This window comes from Macrobrachium nipponense, chromosome 9 (assembly GCF_015104395.2).
Source record: "Macrobrachium nipponense isolate FS-2020 chromosome 9, ASM1510439v2, whole genome shotgun sequence".
Taxonomy (NCBI): domain Eukaryota; kingdom Metazoa; phylum Arthropoda; class Malacostraca; order Decapoda; family Palaemonidae; genus Macrobrachium; species Macrobrachium nipponense.
Window position 1 is genome coordinate 90501366 of NC_061110.1, and position 18580 is coordinate 90519945.

At 39.4% G+C, this 18580-nt stretch overlaps 1 protein-coding gene across 15 annotated transcripts in view; it reads right to left on the reverse strand.

The window, feature by feature from the left end:
* Window positions 1-9699: 9699 nt before the first annotated feature.
* The window catches only part of LOC135218380 (octopamine receptor beta-2R-like), a 622548-nt gene continuing 613667 nt past the window's right edge, over window positions 9700-18580 (reverse strand). For all 15 annotated transcript variants that reach the window (XM_064254659.1, XM_064254654.1, XM_064254660.1 and 12 more), the window contains one exon: window positions 9700-13831. In XM_064254659.1, coding sequence (XP_064110729.1) covers window positions 10010-11368 — 1359 coding nt within the window. In that variant the 5' untranslated portion in view covers window positions 11369-13831 and the 3' untranslated portion in view covers window positions 9700-10009. The remainder of the gene's footprint in view (window positions 13832-18580) is intronic.

The following is an 18580-nucleotide window of genomic DNA, read 5'->3' on the forward strand; positions in this document are numbered from 1 at the left end:
TATAGTGTAACTGACCTCATCAGTCCCGATGCTCAATGCTTGGTCTAAATCCTTATTTTAGTGCCATTTTGAAAACTCTGTACTTAAGTTTATTGTGCTTTGTTAGTTGTGAATAAAAGTTATACTTATCCAACAAATAATTTTTGTACATTCAACTGATTTTGGATATAGATTAGGTAACTTTGTTTAAGCCATGGGAAACTATGATAAATTTCATTCCAAATGTTTTATGCATATCATTTGTAAATTTTATGTAACAAAATGCTAAGGGACATAAAATTGTCTGGCCATGATGGGATGATAAGTGATCGTAGATGTTAACCTTTAAATGCCAAGTTGATATCTTGTAATGTATTATGGAAGCTTCCATGTTTTGACATGCATCACACACTTATAACACATGACATCATAACTAAACTAGGCGGGTAAAAACGTCAAGGGAAATAGTCTGGTGCACTAGCTTTCTAGCAGCCAAGTACCCGAGTACCCTTCGGCTATGAAGGATAATTTGGACTGTCATCCATCCCAATAAGGGGAAACTTATGCGCCATATCTTTGCTGGATGTTCAAAGGGTTAAAATGCTGCCATCAGAAAATCTTTTACTCTGTGAAAGAAATATTCCACTTTTGCGGTATCCTGGAGATCACACTGGCAAATCACAAAAGCACATGCTTTAAGATTTCCTCAATGAGTGCTCTCAAAACCTAGGGCATATTTCTGCTAATAGATTAGACCTCACATTCAGACTGAAACCTAGAACCAACTGGGATAGCACCACAAGCTCCTCAGGCACCTATATTAGATGCTGTATTAGATCCTGATTCCAAGACAAAGTTAAATGAAATGCTGACGGCTTAATTTGTTTAATAAGGTATCTCCCTAAAATGCCATCAAATTCAGGAAAAATGACCAGCCATGGTTTGATGATACATTTACATGTTAGTCTGCAGGGTGAACCCAGCAATTGCATCATACTCCATGATACATGCCCTTGAGCAACCAGCCTTGATCTTGACGATTTCCAGCTTGGAAAGTGGTACAGCCATATACAGCAGACACCACAACTCCACATGCAACTCTGTAGGCAACACAACAAAAGCAACGTGTTGAGGTGAAAGGATCATGACACGATCAACAACTGTTCAGAAGTTCAAAACTGAAAAATTATGTAAAACTGGACTAAGAAGAGACTCAAGCTTTGTTACAAAGTGCATTAATACTCTGTGTGTAGCCAGTTACGTAGAGAAGGAAATTTGTATGATAGTTATTACGAAACACTCAGTCAGCCATTCAAAATCAAAAACTACAATGAAGTGAAATAACATATGCATTTCTGCCAATAGCGCAAAAGTCTAAAAAATAAATGTGCTTGCCTATCAACACTCCTACCCTATAAGTTATTGCATCATGATGTAAAATATCTCGGCCAATTATAAAAGCAATAAAATTAGTGACGTGTCAAGGGACGTAATGCTTCAAAGCTGATAGCAATCACGAAAACTCCAGAAGTCAAATGCCCACCTATTCCTCCTTAATCATCTGGCCAGCCCACCCTCCAAAAAAAAGAAAGGAAGAAAAACCCCTTTCCCTTGTCTACCACACCCACAATAACCCCTTCTCAGCCTTTGCATGCCTATAAGCAGCATTACCAATGTTTTTTTTTTTTTTCTTTTGCACAGCTTTGCCAACCATCCAAGCACAGTTTCTAATTTTTTTTAATATGAAATTGCATATATATACTACATGTGTGTGTATTTATTCAATATGGTACTGGGACCCTCTGATAATGTAAAAATTTCGGATAAGGAGAAACCATATAATTGAAGGACTGAAATTTAATTTTTCATATTTTATACTGAGATACAAATCACTGAGAACTTTGGCTGCTAATTAGATCCTTGATAGTCAAAACAGTTACAAAACTGTGGAATGCACATAGTAAACAGTAGATAATTCTTGTTACGTCTCTCTCTCTCTCTCTCTCTCTCTCTCTCCTTCCCTTCATTTATTCGTTCATATTAAAGTTGAATACAAAATCCATCAGTCTTCTTCAATTCCTGGTTTTTTATTTTCTTTGTCACTGGTTAATAGCAATAACTGTATCTCTCAGCAATTGCCTTTACCCCTATATAATTCTCTTTCCCCCTTTTTTTTCATCTTGCTTGATTTATAGTGATTGGAATTCTTGTGTATATTACAGAGTTCACTTTTTTATTTTTTAGTTTGAGTTGGTGCTTTTTTCCTCCCTGCATTTTACTGGAGTCCCTATACCTTTGGTGGAACAAGAATTTATGTGACTTCTTGCACGTCTAGGCTCACAAAAACATCATCAACACAGCTCCTTGCTGCGTGTCACTATAAAACTGTGAGTGAGATTTAGCATACAGTCTACAAGAACTTAAAGTTACAAATTTTAAACGTACATTAGAGCCTTACGGTCATCCGTGACAGTGGCAGGATTAAAATAAACTTTGCCATTCTGGACTTAAACCTGTTTCCAAGTTCCCAGAGGAAAATTCTGTGATTTGTTTTGGGAATCCGTAATGATCTCAGTTTGACTGGTTACAAATTTTCATGCAACATCCTTTGAATAAATATACCTTCCTAACTAGATTTCTGTTTGGCCTTTTGTCAAAAAAACAAGTCTTAGAAATTAGATTGGATCTGTGAGCAACTTTCAGAAAACGAAAACAACCTTAATGATCAGATTACAGAAATTCCTATTGAATGATTCAATGCATATAGCATTACCTTCGGGACCAATTTTTATTTTTCCTTTAATTCACAACACTGAGAATATATCATCAAATGTTACCAAAAAACTTGGCAGCATTTGTCTCTCCCTGTACCTACAGATGTGCCAGTATTAATATCACATGCTTAAATTCTTTCGAGCCACTACACCCTCAAAGTGGTGGTTTCTTAGAAGATATGCAGTTCACTCATCCTTTCAAAGTTATACTTCAACAGAGAAGTTTTACTAACACCTTAGGGGCATGTGCCTTTGGAATTACAGTTGCTCGTTCATAAAGCGGTAGCATCTTGATTCTGCTTTACCAAAGTTATCAGTAGTACTATTGATAATATAAAATGTGCCGAAACAGGATTTTTTCCCCCTGCTGCAGTCTTCTCTTGCTCATTATTTCTTGTTTCTGTTCTGCAATTGCACTTTATTTCTGGTAGACGAAGTTTGCATTAATTTTAAAATAGCAGTTGCTCTTCTCTGGTCATCCAAAACATTTGTTACTTTTATTTCCCTTTGTTTCCAAGAAAAAAAAAATTGCATGGGTGTTACACTCTTTTTGGTTTTTATTTTTTGTGGACCTCTTAGTAGTACAAAACTTACTTCCTTCACCAGCACTTTCATGCAGCTAGTGTGCTTCATAGTCAAAGGGATCAGACTATCATATCAACAGGGTTGTGGATCATTACTCGTCAAGTGCTTATGCATGAAGTGAGAATGCTCTGTCCTTATGTTTGAAACAGTCATTTCCACTTCCTTTTCATACTACTATACATACTTTCATAGTGAAGTGAAGCTGATGTGATTAACACAAGCATTATCTAGTTACTATGAACTAGACTTTAAATTGGTAGTATATCAAAACATTGTTTTTGCTAATACCTTTCAGAGGGATTTCTCCCATACTTTCTTGTAATACTGTCATCACCTGTGTAGTATATTTCTTCAGCCAACATCACTCATGCTTATATGAAGGCCTATCAATTTGCTTGTGAAATAACTTTTTTTGTATCTTTGTCCCAGATATTTAATTTTTGCCATGGGCCTCTTTGTTTGCAATTTTGTGCTTGGTATTTCATCCACTTTTTAGATTACAATTAAACATTATCTGAATATTAAATTCATTCTCTCTATAGAATAATGCAGGTCACCCCAATCCTCCATCTGCTTCCACCTTAAACAATCCCTCTTGCATTAATGACCTACTGATGCTTGCAGAATCAGCTACCACCTCTCCAGTCATGTTTCCAGCTTACATCTTTCTGCTTTCTCTGAAATTCATAATAATTTCCTCAGTATCTCATGCATCAAGTTACATTTCCTGTATTTCTTTTTAATGCATATTGCATTCCACTTTAAAATATCAGCTGTCTACTTCTTAATTTTCAATTTGACTTATTCCTTCCTATCTCAAAAGCTTTGTCATCACATTCATTCATTTCCAGTGCCAAATGTTTTTCCATAACAAGAATGGCTTTAACTAATACAGAACTCCTCTTGTCGTATCCTTTACTTACCTTACAAAATCTTACTAGTTTTTCTTGATGTGAACGTTCATGCTGCTTGTTTCTCATGGCTTTTTTTAGTTCTGATATTATTAATCCAGCTAAATATGTTCTCAATCGCACACTCATCTTTGATTCCTTCTTATTTTTTATATTCTTTAACTGTAGATTTTCATCTTAAGGAAGTCATGATGTCTTGTAGAGGCTCAGACTGATACTACCGCAGTTTGTTTTATTCGTTTCTCTGTTCTGCTCATTGATGCCTTACATCCTCAAAATACCATGAACTACAGCACCCGTATGCCGAGAATCTAAGCTGTTGGATACATCTCCATGTCCAGACCTTCATTGTCTTTTCTTTGTTCATAATCCAGAATTCATATAAATTAAACCCATTCTTCCTTTGTCCTCTATTCAAGGTCTGTGCTACATTCAACCTAATCTATTGTACGCAACATAATATTGTACTTTGTATTTGCGTTACATTCTCCGTACGGCTGTAGAATGAACTTCAGTGGATGACAAATTAATGTCTGCCAATTTAAATGAAATAAATGTCTGCCATTTTAACTGACTGGCTTCGTTCATAGCATAAACCAATGTCATAACCATGCTTACGTTTTCAATTTTCCTTTGAGGTTGCAATGTGAGCGAGTCTCTCTATCTACTAACAGAAGTCGCTTAGAAAATCTCGACAAGCAGTTGAGGTATTGACGCGACTTATTTTGCTGAATGCTATTTCGTTTCTTGTAATATATTAGTATTATAATATATAATATATATATATATATATATATATATATATATATATATATATAATATATATATACACACATACACACATATTTATACTGTATATATCAGTGGAGCCCCGTATTTGTGTTCTCGACATTCGTGGACTCGCGTATTCGCGGTAGTTTTAAGCTTTTTTTTTTACAGGGGTTCTAATGTGTGTGTGTGTGTGTGTGTGTGTGTGTGTGTGTGTGTGTGTGTGTGTGTGTGTGTGTGTGTCACATACACTGCAAAATTTGTTTTGTTCACAATTATTAACTTACAAATACTGCTTCATAACCACTTCATTAACCTCAAGAATTACTTACACCCAAGGGAAATTGTGACTGAGAAGTGTTTCGTTACCACTGGGATTCGAACTGCTGCCTGGTTTACAAGCAATGGTGGATAGGGACTTTGACTACTGAGCCATCCACAAAGTAGTTTGAATCCCACTGGCGATGAAGCACATGTCAATTATAATTCCCCTTAGGTGTAAGTTATTCCTGAGGTATAGTACCATGAATATTATATATTTGTGGCTTAACTTGAAATTGCCAACGGTAATTATGTACAGAGCATACGATGGGTCATGACAACTAGGTTCTATTCAGTCTCAACGATCGACATTTCCCCCCCAAAAATGTACATTTTCCTGAAAGGCATTCAGTTGATTTTCATATTTATCATCACATCAGGTCCCAATGAAAATTTCGCTTGATTTCTTCCCCACGAGGATGTTTAAAAATATCTGAACTGCTTTTATCTTCATGACTTTAAGAACATTACACATATGTATTTCTAACAGCATGAAGTGTCTCATTGAAATCGGAAACCTATTTACTTAAATTTGCTTCTCTTTGTTACTGGTAGGTAATTCTTGCAGTCAATTTAATTGGTTAGTTATTACATTTAATTATAATCGCCTTTGGTATCTGCTTATTTCGTTGTTTATACATTTCACAGTAAGCGGGGAAACCACCTTAGGGTACCACCTTGAACGTCTTCATTAGTGGAACTTTTGATTTTATTGGATTTGTTGTAAGATTTAACTGGCAAGGAGAACTTTTAACGTATCTCCATTGCTTCTTGAAAAGTATTTTTTAATAGCCTTTAAAATATTCGAGCTTGACATTACATTTCTCTTGGATATTTTTTCTTTACACAAGGTTCCCTTGCACCCTTTCAAATTCTGCATTTAAATTTTATATCGTGTGTGTGTGTGTGTGTGTGTGTGTGTGTGTGTGTGTGTGTGTGTGTGTGTGTGTGTGTGTGTGTGTGTGTGTGTTACTCGATTCTCTAATACTCTATCACGGCAACCTCTCTCAATTTCATCCTCCCTAAGTACCTACAGGCATCACCTGTTCAATTTCTCTCCACCTGCTCCTGCCTCCTTCTCTGTATCTTTATTTTTGGCACATTCTTCTTCGTCAATTACCTGAAAGACATTCACCTACACATTTGGAACAACCCTCTCTTTGGCCATGTTTCCACTCCGTCTTTGATTTACTGCTCATACTTGCACAACCAACTCTGTTTATGATCATCGTTTCTTTATCATTAACACCTGGCGTTTGCCTACACACACACACGCGCACACACACACACACACACACACACACACATATATACAAGCAAACACAAAATATAAAGTGATATTCTTTCGTAAATAAAGTGTTTCTAAAATCCCCTGTTCAAAACAAAGAAAGATCAAAAGGGACTCAAGTCAGAAATGACCTAGAGAACATTACAGGAGAATCCTGAGAATGTTTTGCCGGCTTGTAGAGATATTTAATTTTTTAACTTTCCTTTTAACATTTTGGTATTGCAAAGAAACTTAACTGTTTGAAAGGAACATTTGCCTTAGAATGAGTTAACTTCTCAAGGTTTAAGAATTTACTGTTCGATTATGTTTAACCGAGCGCTGGAATAAGCCTAGACGGAAGAGAATATGAACTAGAATCATTCTGCACAAGGGAAGGGGAAATAAAGATATATATGTTTTATCAATGTTAACAATAACAATGAACCGAAGTAAATGGAAGCAGAAGCACTGTTGCAATGGACACAGCTTCGCAAGAATTGGCGAAACACTCTCATAATGACGTCGTATAATTTAGCAGGAATTTCAGGGAACACCATCAGAGACATTCGGACAGGATACTAAACATGATCAAAGATGAAGGTCTGGAATGTTAGACATTCGACCATGATGTCCCGTAACATTAGTTATCTTCCTTCTCCAGGAAGACTGAAACATTTTTGTTAATATTAAGTGAAGGCGTTAAGTTACCTGGATAAACTAGACTTCGCTGTGTCTCATGGTAGGTAGCACTACAGAAATAAGGGCAATGGAGGCAGAAACATTATCACCAGTCACACAGAATGAAAAAAAAAAAATGTGAGGATTCAACATAAATGCTTCTCAGGGCGTCATACAAGCACAAGCTTACAGTCCATTCACTTGGAGTGGATTGCGCACTTAGGAACATGTGACTTCCTAGGAGAAATCAAGTTTATCTGCCAGTATTTAGAAAGCAAATCTAAGCTGGCAAAAAGAACTTATTTCCTAGAGCAAACGTTGTGGAAAAGGAGGAAGATAAAACCAAAGATCACGGCAGTCTTCATATAGGTTTCCTTTGTAAAACTAATCATGCTGGTATATTTTTTTTCCATACACAACATAACCACTACGTAAATATTCGTTTGTGTCCTTAGCAACCTATATATGTGAAAACAATGTGTGTGTGCGCGCGCACCTTTCTTACATCTTACCTCCTATTTTTCTTAACAAGACATCATGACACGGGTACAAGATTTTTCCCGAGTGGTGTGAAAGCTAAATGTTGCATGTAAATCTTTTTGCACACAAAAAACAGAGCCATCGGAAAAAATATATTTATTTGGATATTTTGCATCCTAAGAATACAAACGTTTGTTTGCCCGTCTGACTATTTCGCATACTTACGCCTCAAACACACACACACACACACAAACATATATATATATATATTATATATATATATATATATATATATATATATATATATATACCATTAAAAAACGAAAGACAGAAAGACTGATCGGGGACAATATAGTGTAAGTTTAGACGAATAAGAGTGTGTACGGACCAAGGTTTTATAAACTACAGCATTAAACAGTTTTATATTATATGAGAAAGGGGATAGATGTATGTTGTACACAGTGACTTAGAAAATGCTTGTGGCAGAATCAATGGAGGGTCTCTGGTAAATAAAACATCCTGTTGAAGTCTTTACGAAAGAAGTGTAGCCAGTTAGCAGATATAAGTTGGAGTGACTGGTTTGGTGTAAAAGTGAATATGGTCTCTTGCTGTACTTACGAAATTCAACCAATAAGCTGTTTCTCACAACAGCAGATGGCACCAGAGAAAAAAATAAGGGAACAGTGAATTCCATGATCAACGCGTAAGTGTTTAATCAATAATGACTATACAGCCTTGTTTAAGAGAGTTCCTCATACTTTCACCAACTCATATTCCTACACAAATCAGGTCAGACAGTCTCAGTGTACATAGCTCATCGATAGTGAGGTAGTGGTAAGAGGATAAATATGCTATTGTTGGACATCCCGCTGGGTTAGGACACTAATGTACAGTGTCCCACGGGTAATGAGCGCCTAACAAAGAATTATGCAGAAGGAAATGACTCCTAAATAGTGGACGAGACACCGTCCATTATTGACCAGGAAATTAAAAAAAAAATTCCCTTTTTGCGTGAGTTGAAAAGCAGCAAATAATAAGGATAATCGAGATTGCAGTTGCCACTCTACACTAAAGTACAATATAATTATGTATTTTTATTGTATGGTGTTTTAACATTGCATGGAACCAGTGGTTATTCAGCAAAGGGACCAACGGCTTTACGTGTCTTCCGAATTATGTAGGCATTTTTAATAGTAGCAATGACCACTTCACTCAACTTCTTCACACTTTGCGGACAAAACTGTCAATTTTACAAAGGCCTTAGAAGTGGTCATCGTTTCCAGTGTCAAAAAATCGAGAAATTAAGAGGTGATTGTGGCCATTACAAAAGCAATTTATGTCTGCTGAGAGAGAGAGAGAGAGAGAGAGAGAGAGAGAGAGAGAGAGAGAGAGAGAGAGAGAGAGAGAGCTTGTAAATACATGTTGAATATACAGTGTTTGTGTATGTGTGTGTGTTTGACAGTGACCGCATGGACGTATTGAGTCATGTTGCACCTAAAAATCAACATAACAACCTTGAAGAAAAATCCTTTCACTGTATTGCACAAGGATATCGCTAGTTATCAACCTGATCTCGATACGAAACGAATCATAAACTGAAGCATACTCCAGTTAACTATATATCTCGTCAGTATTTAGTATAAACATCTTGAAAAATAATATTCTTTAGCCAAGAGAATCATCTAAAAATTTATTGCTCTAATGTCTGAGAGAGGGTGTTTATCTGACTTCTATGTCATTTCGCTTTTTATATTACTTCCATATGAGACTTTCATGTTACAAAAGGGTTCGTACAACTGCCACCACTTACAGACATTTAAGAAATGAAGCGTTATACAATTTTTTAGTTGTCTAAATTGTTATTGTAGAAATTACCTAAGTAATTCAACGCCCTTTCTCATGGTGCACTTGCAAGGACGGTTACTGAAACACGAGGCAGATATACATATGTATTCGTGAGATCTAATACAGCTTTCTTTTGGTATGTACCACTTCGAGGGTAAATGTACGACCCTAAGATTAAACATCTACCAAAATAGACTCTATCGTGATGTGTACATTGAAGGTTCAGAGCAATCTTTTGGAAGAAGGGGGAGAGACGGAAATGTTGCTGGAGAGCTATTGCAGCCGAGTTCGGATCCACGCGGGGGAAGAGGGGGCGGGGGGAGGGGGGGGGGGGGGGGATCGTCGTCTTCTTCTTTTTCTTCTTCTCGAACAGCCCTTGTATGGGGAGACACCACCGATCATTAAACGCCACACTCGGTACTAAAACGTCTTGTCTTTGCTTTAATGACTGTGGTGTGGCCGTTGTGCTGCAAACACAGGTCCGAGTCGTACGGAGGACCCATCTGGCTTCTCCAGGGGTCCTCTTCCTTCCAGCAGCGACACAGGCACTGCAGAGTCCGACGGAAGGCTTCTCGGAAGTCGCGATTGAAGTAGGCGTAGATGATGGGATTAAGCATCGAGTTGAAGTATCCAATCCAGAAGAGTATGGACACGATGATGTCGGGGCAGTGGCAGGCTTCCCCACACAGCGTGATGCTGACGTACCACGTGAAAAAGGGCAGCCAGCACACGATGAATGCCCCCATGATGATGCCCAGCGTCCGCGCAGCCTTGTGTTCGCGCTTCAGCTTGATCAGGTTGCGCTCCTTGGTGGGCGTGGCTTCTTGGGTGTCGCTGGAGGGCCTGTGGACCATCAGGCGGCGACCTGAGCCTCCGCTGCCTAGGCCGTGATTTGCTGTGGGATCGGAGCCAACCCCGTTGCTGCCAATAGTGACAGTTGTTGTGGCCGTCGCATTGGAACTGCTTGACACAGCCATGGCTGCATGGGAGGCCTGAGAAGCGCTCGAGAGGCGGGAATGCCTGTGCAACATCCGCTCCTGGCGCGCTGCCTCCTGGTAAATGCGATAATACATGTACACCATCACGCTGCAGGGCATCCAGAAGGAGATGGAGGATGAGACCACAGCATAAGTGGTGTTCACTTTGAACTCGCACACTTCGGGGCTGAGAGCTCTTTCCTCGAGGTGGTCGGCTGTGGTGTACCACCCCATGAATATGGGCAGGAATGAAATGACCAACGGGGCCAGCCACACGTGGCACAACATAATGACGACTCGGCCCTCAGTCATCACCATCGGGTACTCGAGAGGTCTCACAATAGCGTAATGACGGTCGATACTTATACAACACAAGTGTAATATGGACACCGTAGAAGCGTAGACATCGAAAGAGTTCCACAGATCACACATACGGTAGCTGAAGAGCCAGCGGCCTGTGATTTCGACGCTGGCGTTGAAGGGCATGGCCATCAGGGCGACCAGAATGTCAGCTACAGCCAAGGACACGACAAAATAGTTAGTGATAACTCTTAGCCTGCGATGGCGAAACACACTGATCACCACCAACAAGTTCCCGAGAACAGCGCACACAATGATGATCGACATGCAGAAGCCTTTCACCACACCCACCGTCAGATTCGTCCATTCCGTGCTGTTGCTCACCCCCTCACCCACACCATTCAGGTTGGCGAGGCCGCCCTCCCTTGACCAGACCTCGTCCACCCACGTCCCGTTCGTTACTGTTTCACCCTCTTCGCCCATCACAACTCGCCCGCCCTGCTTGAATTCAAAGGCATGGGCGGCGAGCCTCCACCAAAGGCGTCGAGAGGCAGCTCTAAATTAAATTTAGAGTTCCTCTAACTCTCCTTCACCGAGTTATTTTGCACTGAAAGCAGAGAGTTTGGATAATTTCACTGAGGGAAAGAGAATGAACACAGACTCGCGTGCCCCAAGCACTTGACAACACACATTTTTTTCGTTTTTCTTTTATGTTACAGAGGTCCTGCTAAACCTTTGAAGGTCACAGATACTAATCTTAGAGTAAGTCACATGTAAGGGAATAGAATACTAAGCATCTTTCTTTGCTATGGGAAAATTCGTGACAAGAGAGTACCAGAGCACACTTGGCTTGAGACAGAATAACTCTCTGCTTTTACACGAGACTCTGCGTTTCCAGAACTATTTTGATTTCACCGATGCTGGGAATGACATATGTACGCGAATATAGAATTTTTACGACTTGAATTTAAATGAAGTCATGGTGTTCACAACCTTTTCCCTAACCGTGACAGTTTCACTGAGATCAAAGGTTCAGCTATTAATTTATCTTCGTGGTCTGACGTGAAATTTCTCAGCAATTATGCTGAGCGCCTCATGAACAGCATCAAAGTTTCGCACCGTAAGATGCCTCGACTTGCGCTCGATAATTCTACGTAGACATATTTAGACATATATTACTTTTCACTCTACAACTTTGGCCACAGAGATTTGATGCACAACACTGAGGTGGAGAGGTACTACAATACCGGTTAGCTTTTCTGACTCGGAGGAGGAGGAAGAGGAGGTTGGGGAAATCATCGTCGCCTCTTCCTCTGGGGCTCTGGGGAAATACGAGGACGAGCACGACTCCGCACAACACCTGAGGACAACACTTGTAAACACGGAGAAACACTTAGAACACCGACCACCGAACGACGACAGAGATCGCACATTTACTCTTCTTCTGTTTGTTACCAGTGACTAGGGACACTTTCTAAAGGTGGGGAATTCTGTACCGAGTACTTTCTTCGTCAGTTAAGTAAGATAACTCATGTCATTTACCGTCATACGAATTTTCTATAGAAAAATATAGGTGGAGCTACGTCAGCAGTTTTTTGATTAATAGCGCGATTTTCCGAAAATATATCTATGAAAAGCAGCATTTTCTGAAAATATAACTATAAAAATTTCTTATATAAATAAAACAGTATTTATGCATTGGGCCGAAAATTATAATATCTAAAATCACCAACAAGGTTTCGCGATGCTTAGAGCCTACGTTCACACTTCCAGCCCCGTTGCAATAAGCGCATTTGTTTTCCGTGAGTCAGGCTGTTGAGAACACAGCGTCACTGAAGAGGTACTCGGGGATGATAAAGCTGAATCACACGAACATTTTTGGGAATAGTCTTTTGTACACATTTTATCAGCTCGCTTTTTCAATTCCGTTCCTCCTGCCCGCCTTATTTCTCGGCGGTCGCTGCAGGCAGTATGAGTCGCATTATTACACTAGTTTTAGCAACTCGTCTTCACTGTTAGCGTTTGTTACCGTGACGTAACTGTCATTGTGTAATCACATCCATTTTCGACAAATCCCTCCTACGAACGCGACAGGGACTGAACGCACGGAGAGAGAAGTCTCAGCCCAGGCCCGTCAATCCACGGCAGAAGCCAGGCGCAGGGGCACCACCCGAAGAGAGTATACGGTGTCATTTCTACTGGGCACCTTAAACACACACTGGCAGCACCACGAGACCGACCGTGGCACTCTCTGCCTGGCACTCTTGAGGTTTCTTCTCCCTCTTCTCATGTACCATCATCATCATCATCATCATCGTCGTCGTCATCGTCGTCGCCGTCGTCGTCATGTTTGTTGTCACCATCGATCGTCCCATTCTTCCGATGGTACCACATGAAAGCTTCTCATCGCCCAATTTCCCTCTCAATATCAGACTCTCACTTGGTCGTGAACCGACTGCAGTTCATCGTCAGATGAAATAATACTTCCCTCAAAAACAGACTGAATGTGAAATTAAGCCAAAAAAAATGAATTTTTTTTTTCTCTCTCTCTCCTTTTTAACGATACTCAGCGAACCTGAAACCTGGAATAAAAACCACAACCGAAGGACTGAGCAGTACTCGAAAGAGAGCCCCAAATCAGAGCGAATTCCCGTATCAGACGCTACGCGCAAAGAGCTCGAACTTCTGAGGCTCGACCATATTTCAGGGCGTTATCTGTTACGTCCTATATATCCAATCTCTACACTGTATCCCCTTCGTGTACTGTGAACTGTGAATCTCAATGACAGCGTTACTGGCGGCAGGTGAGTCTCATATTTGGCAGTTGGTCAGTGAGGGCAAGATCTCTCTGTTGATGATGGAGGGAGGGCATGGCATGACTTGAGGTTTGGCAGAGGGGCCCTCTCTCTCTTTCTCTCTCTCTACCTCCTTGGCCACAATCCACATCTGAAAAGAAACACATTGGAGTTAGTAAGGATTCTATTTTAGAGAAGCTTGGCAACAGGCATTGGAGTTTGTGTGATGTATTCGTGTTAATTAGCTGCTTTGGATATTAGGGAAAAGTGAGCTTGAAGAATACGCTTGTGCAATTGACAGAGAGAGAGAGAGAGAGAGAAGAGAGAGAGAGAGAGAGAGAGAAGAGAGAGAGAGAGTGCTGGGGTTGAAAGTAACTTTAAGTGGTGGATAATTTTTATTTTTACTGTTCTGCCATTGAAGAATATACCGACTGATTTTTGTTTTAACTTGAATGATACCTTTCGTCAGATATTTCAGAACAATCATATCTCTCTTACATTCAAAACAAGAAGAGAAAGAGAGAGAGAGAGAGAGAGAGAGAGAGAGAGAGAGAGAGAGAGATTTAGACGAGCTATAATGCAATATTTCCGTTGTTAACAAGAGACCATTGGACAATATTAGCTGACGATCGCACTTATTGGATGCGTTGTAGATAAAAAGGGAAAGAGTAGGAAAAACTGATGAAGGGAAAAGAATGGGGGAGGGGGAAAACAATGATGGAAAAGAATGGAGGGGGAAAACAGAGGGTGGAAAAAGAAGGGGGAGGGGGAAAACATGGATGAAAAGAATGGGGGGGGGGAGGAACAAGGAATGAAAAGTGACAGGGAAAGGGAAGAACAAAGATCAGGAAAGGAAAAGAATGGGGGCATCACAAAGAATACGAAAGGAAAAGAATGGAGTGACAAAGACTAGAAAGAGAAAAGAATGGAACGTGACAAAGAATGGGAAGAGAAAAGAATGGAGCGTGACAAAGAATTGGGAAGGAAGAGAATGTGAACATAGGACCTGAAAGGCTGAACTTGGTGATCTACATCAGCCTAGGCACAAAATTCTGTCAGCGTCAGTTATTTATGCATTGCTGTACTTCCGTTTTTGAGTATAAACATATTTCCCAACTAAACGCTTAAAACAACAATCTACCGGGAAGAAGCTTCATTACACCAGGGGTCGGCTCTGAGCCCATTTATCTTTAACAAAGTGATGGATGTTATAATAGAGGAAGTAAGGGAGACAGTACCATGGAGCATATTGTATGCGGATGATATTGTTCTGTGTGCAGAGAGAAGGAAAGATCTGGAAGTGAAATTGGAAAGATGGAGACAAGTACTGGAGGACAGAGGAATGAGAATAAGTAGATCTAAGACAGAATATATGTGTACCACCACTGAAGGGGATGATAGAGAAAGTATTCAGCTTAGTGGAGAGCAAATAAGGAGAGTTGATAAGTTTAAGTATTTGGGATCTTTTGTTAACGCTGGAGGAAGTATGAAAGAAGAAGTAAAACATCGGGCACAGGCAGGCTGGAACAACTGGAGAGCGGCCTCTGGAGTTCTTTGTGACAAAAGAGTGCCGCTTAGGTTAAAAGGAAAATTTCACAAGACGGTGGTAAGAACAGCAATGCTGTATGGTACGGAAACAGCAAGGATGAGAAAAACAGAGCAGAAGAAGATGGATGTGGCAGAAATGAGAATGCTTAGGTGGATGTCTGGGGTGACAAGAGAGGATAGGATCAGAAATGACTGCATAAGGGGGTCGACTAAGGTGGTGGAAGTATCAAAGAAAGTGCAGGAGGGGAGGCTGAGATGGTATGGATACCTGTTGAGGAGAGATGAGGACCACGCTGGGAGACATACTATGGGGGTGGAGGTGCAAGGAAGAAGAAGAAGAGGGAGACCAAGAAAGAGATGGAAGGACTGTGTGAGAGGAGACTTACATGAGAAGGGAATTGATGAAGCAGAAGCACAGGATAGAAATAGATGGAAACGGCGACCCCATATAAAAATGGCAACAAGCTGGGAAGAAGAAGAAGACAACAGAATAAGGCCCAGACAGACTTCATATTCAAATTATTATTGCAGCACGATAACATTCACAAAAAAGGAAGAACCTGTGGAAAATTTCACATTAGCAGCCTGGAAATTTAAGAGTAAAATCATCTCAATGACATTGGACATGATGTATCAGTGATTTAACTCCCCAATGCACTATTTTTCGACACAGTTCGTGAGCTGGGACGTTATTCAGAGTCAAGGTTGCAGGCAAAGACATGGTAGGCTACAAACATTTAATGCTTTCATTTTCTTCATCTCAAATTCAAAGTATTATATTCCAGTATGTATTTTTTTTATTTAGAAAAAAAGTGAAATGAATTTTATCATCCGACGTTTCAAGCAGCACCAGTTCTCTTCTGCCCAACAGGACAAGTCATCGCTACATCGATAATACAGTGACGAAAACTAAACGACTTGATATTCCGACATATAACGGCAAGGTAATTGCAGCAGTAAGTTAAATCCAAAATCTAATGAGAAGTCCTTAGCCTTTATTAGGGGAAAATCCTCTGACATCGGTTAGGCGAGGAGAGAGGCAAACATTCTCCCGGAATCTTCAGATCAAGGGGGATTGAGTGGCGCGAGGAGGAGGAGGAGGAGGAGATTAGGGAAGTAAGGCCTGAGCTCGAAGACTTAAGTACTTAACAATGGGACGACGGGTAAGTACGCAATCACACCGTTTTTTTTTTTTTTTTTATTTTTTTTTAGCCCCGTACTGGAAATAAGCTCACTTTTTCGCCTTTCAATTTAGGTCATATATATATATATATATATATATATATATATATATATATATATATATCTATATATATATATATATAAAATGTAAGACATGCAACATACCAATTAAAAGTTAATTTACCAAACAGTATCATGTATTGCACGAGATACTGGTTTAAATAAGCCTTTCGTAGACTTACAAAGTTCCCGGCTATTTAGCGAGTCGTAACCAGTTGTAGAGAAGTTAAAAGTTGGAAATTTTTCTGTACAGAAAGTTAAACCACAATGACAGAGACGCCAAAAGCGAAAGTGGCAAATTGTTGGATTTATGACGGTGGTTCTCAATTATATATGGATAATAAACCGGTTCTTAATGCGGTAAATAATAAAAATATCCGTACTGATATTTTTATTATTTAAAAATAAAAAAAAACCAACAGCAACAAACGGGAAGAATGCAGGTGAGAGAGTAAACGAAATGGCAGGGGTCAAAAGTTTAAGTAATTAAAACCGAATGAAATTTAGAACACATGAAGAGGAGAGACAAGCATACTATTTCAACAATTATTACTATTATCAACAGTATGTCAACGGAAAGATTTGCGAGTGCTGAAGAAGAAAAGTAATAGAGAGAGAGAGAGAGAGAGAGAGAGAGAGAGAGAGGAGAGAGAGAGAGAGAGAGAGAGAGGAAGCCAGCTCTTAAATAACAATACATCCCGTCTTAGGGTTCCTCTTGATACTCTAAAGACCAGTTCATACAAAATGCCAGAACGCTTGCCAATGACGCGAAGAGATTCGGGCCCATCACGATACTAGAACGACGCTCACTTGTCAAACAAAAGATCACGAACGACTTTATTAATGACACCTGGTATCTCGAGAGAGAGAGAGAGAGAGAGAGAGAGAGAGAGAGAGAGAGAGAGAGGAGAGTTCGTGTTCTATACTTCAGTATTAAACTACATGTATTGTGGGACCTTAATCTCTCTAAGGGTACGTACAAACTACACAAATATGTCTTAAACACTTGTTGGCAACTTATAGCATACACACCGCAAATAGGCTGAATACATGTCAGCGAGTTATTGGCAGTTCTAACCACTATATACAATACGATTATCCAGCACCTGCCAAATGGTTAGCTTTCCCCTCACGGTCGCTGGCTTGTTTTCAACATGTATAAGATATGTATGCGATATGTTTTCGACATGTTGGTGATACGTATGCAATTAAGTTTATGACATGTTTCTTGTATGTAGACAATAAGTTTTCTAGAAGTTTGTGGTATGTATGCAGTATGTTTTTGACATGTTTGTAGTACGAATGCAATAAGTTTTCTACATGTTTGTGGCATGTATGTAATAAGGTTTTGACATATTTGTGGTATGAATGCAATAAGTTTTTGACATATTTGTGGTATGTATGTGATATGTTTTTGACATGTTTGTGATATGTATACAATAAGTTTTCAACATCTTAGTGATATGAATAAAATAAGTCTTCAACATGTTTGTGGTATGCAGACAATAAATTTTCAACATATTTGTGATATGTATGTGATAAGTTTTCAACATGTTTGTGTTAAGCATGCGATAAGTTTTCAACAAGTTTGTGGTATGCATGCATTAAGTTTTCAACATGTTTGTGGTATGCATGCGATAAGTTTTCAACATGTTTGTGGTATGCATGCGATAAGTTTTCAACATGTTTGTGGTATGCATGCATTAAGTTTTCAACATGTTTGTGGTATGCATGCGATAAGTTTTCAACATTTGTGGTATGCATGCTTAAATTAAGTTTTCAACATGTTTGTGGTATGAATGCTTTAAGTTTTCAACATGTTTGTGTTATGCATGCATTAAGTTTTCAACATGTTTGTGGTATGCATGCAATAAGTTTTCAACATGTTTGTGGTATGCATGCAATAAGTTTTCAACATGTCTGTGGTATGCATGCAATAAGTTTTCAACATGTTAGTGGTATGCATGCAATAAGTTTTCAACATGTTTGTGGTATGCATGCAATAAGTTTTCAACATGTCTGTGGTATGCATGCAATAAGTTTTCAACATGTTTGTGGTATGCATGCAATAAGTTTCCAACATGTTTGCGGTATGCATGCGATAAGTTTT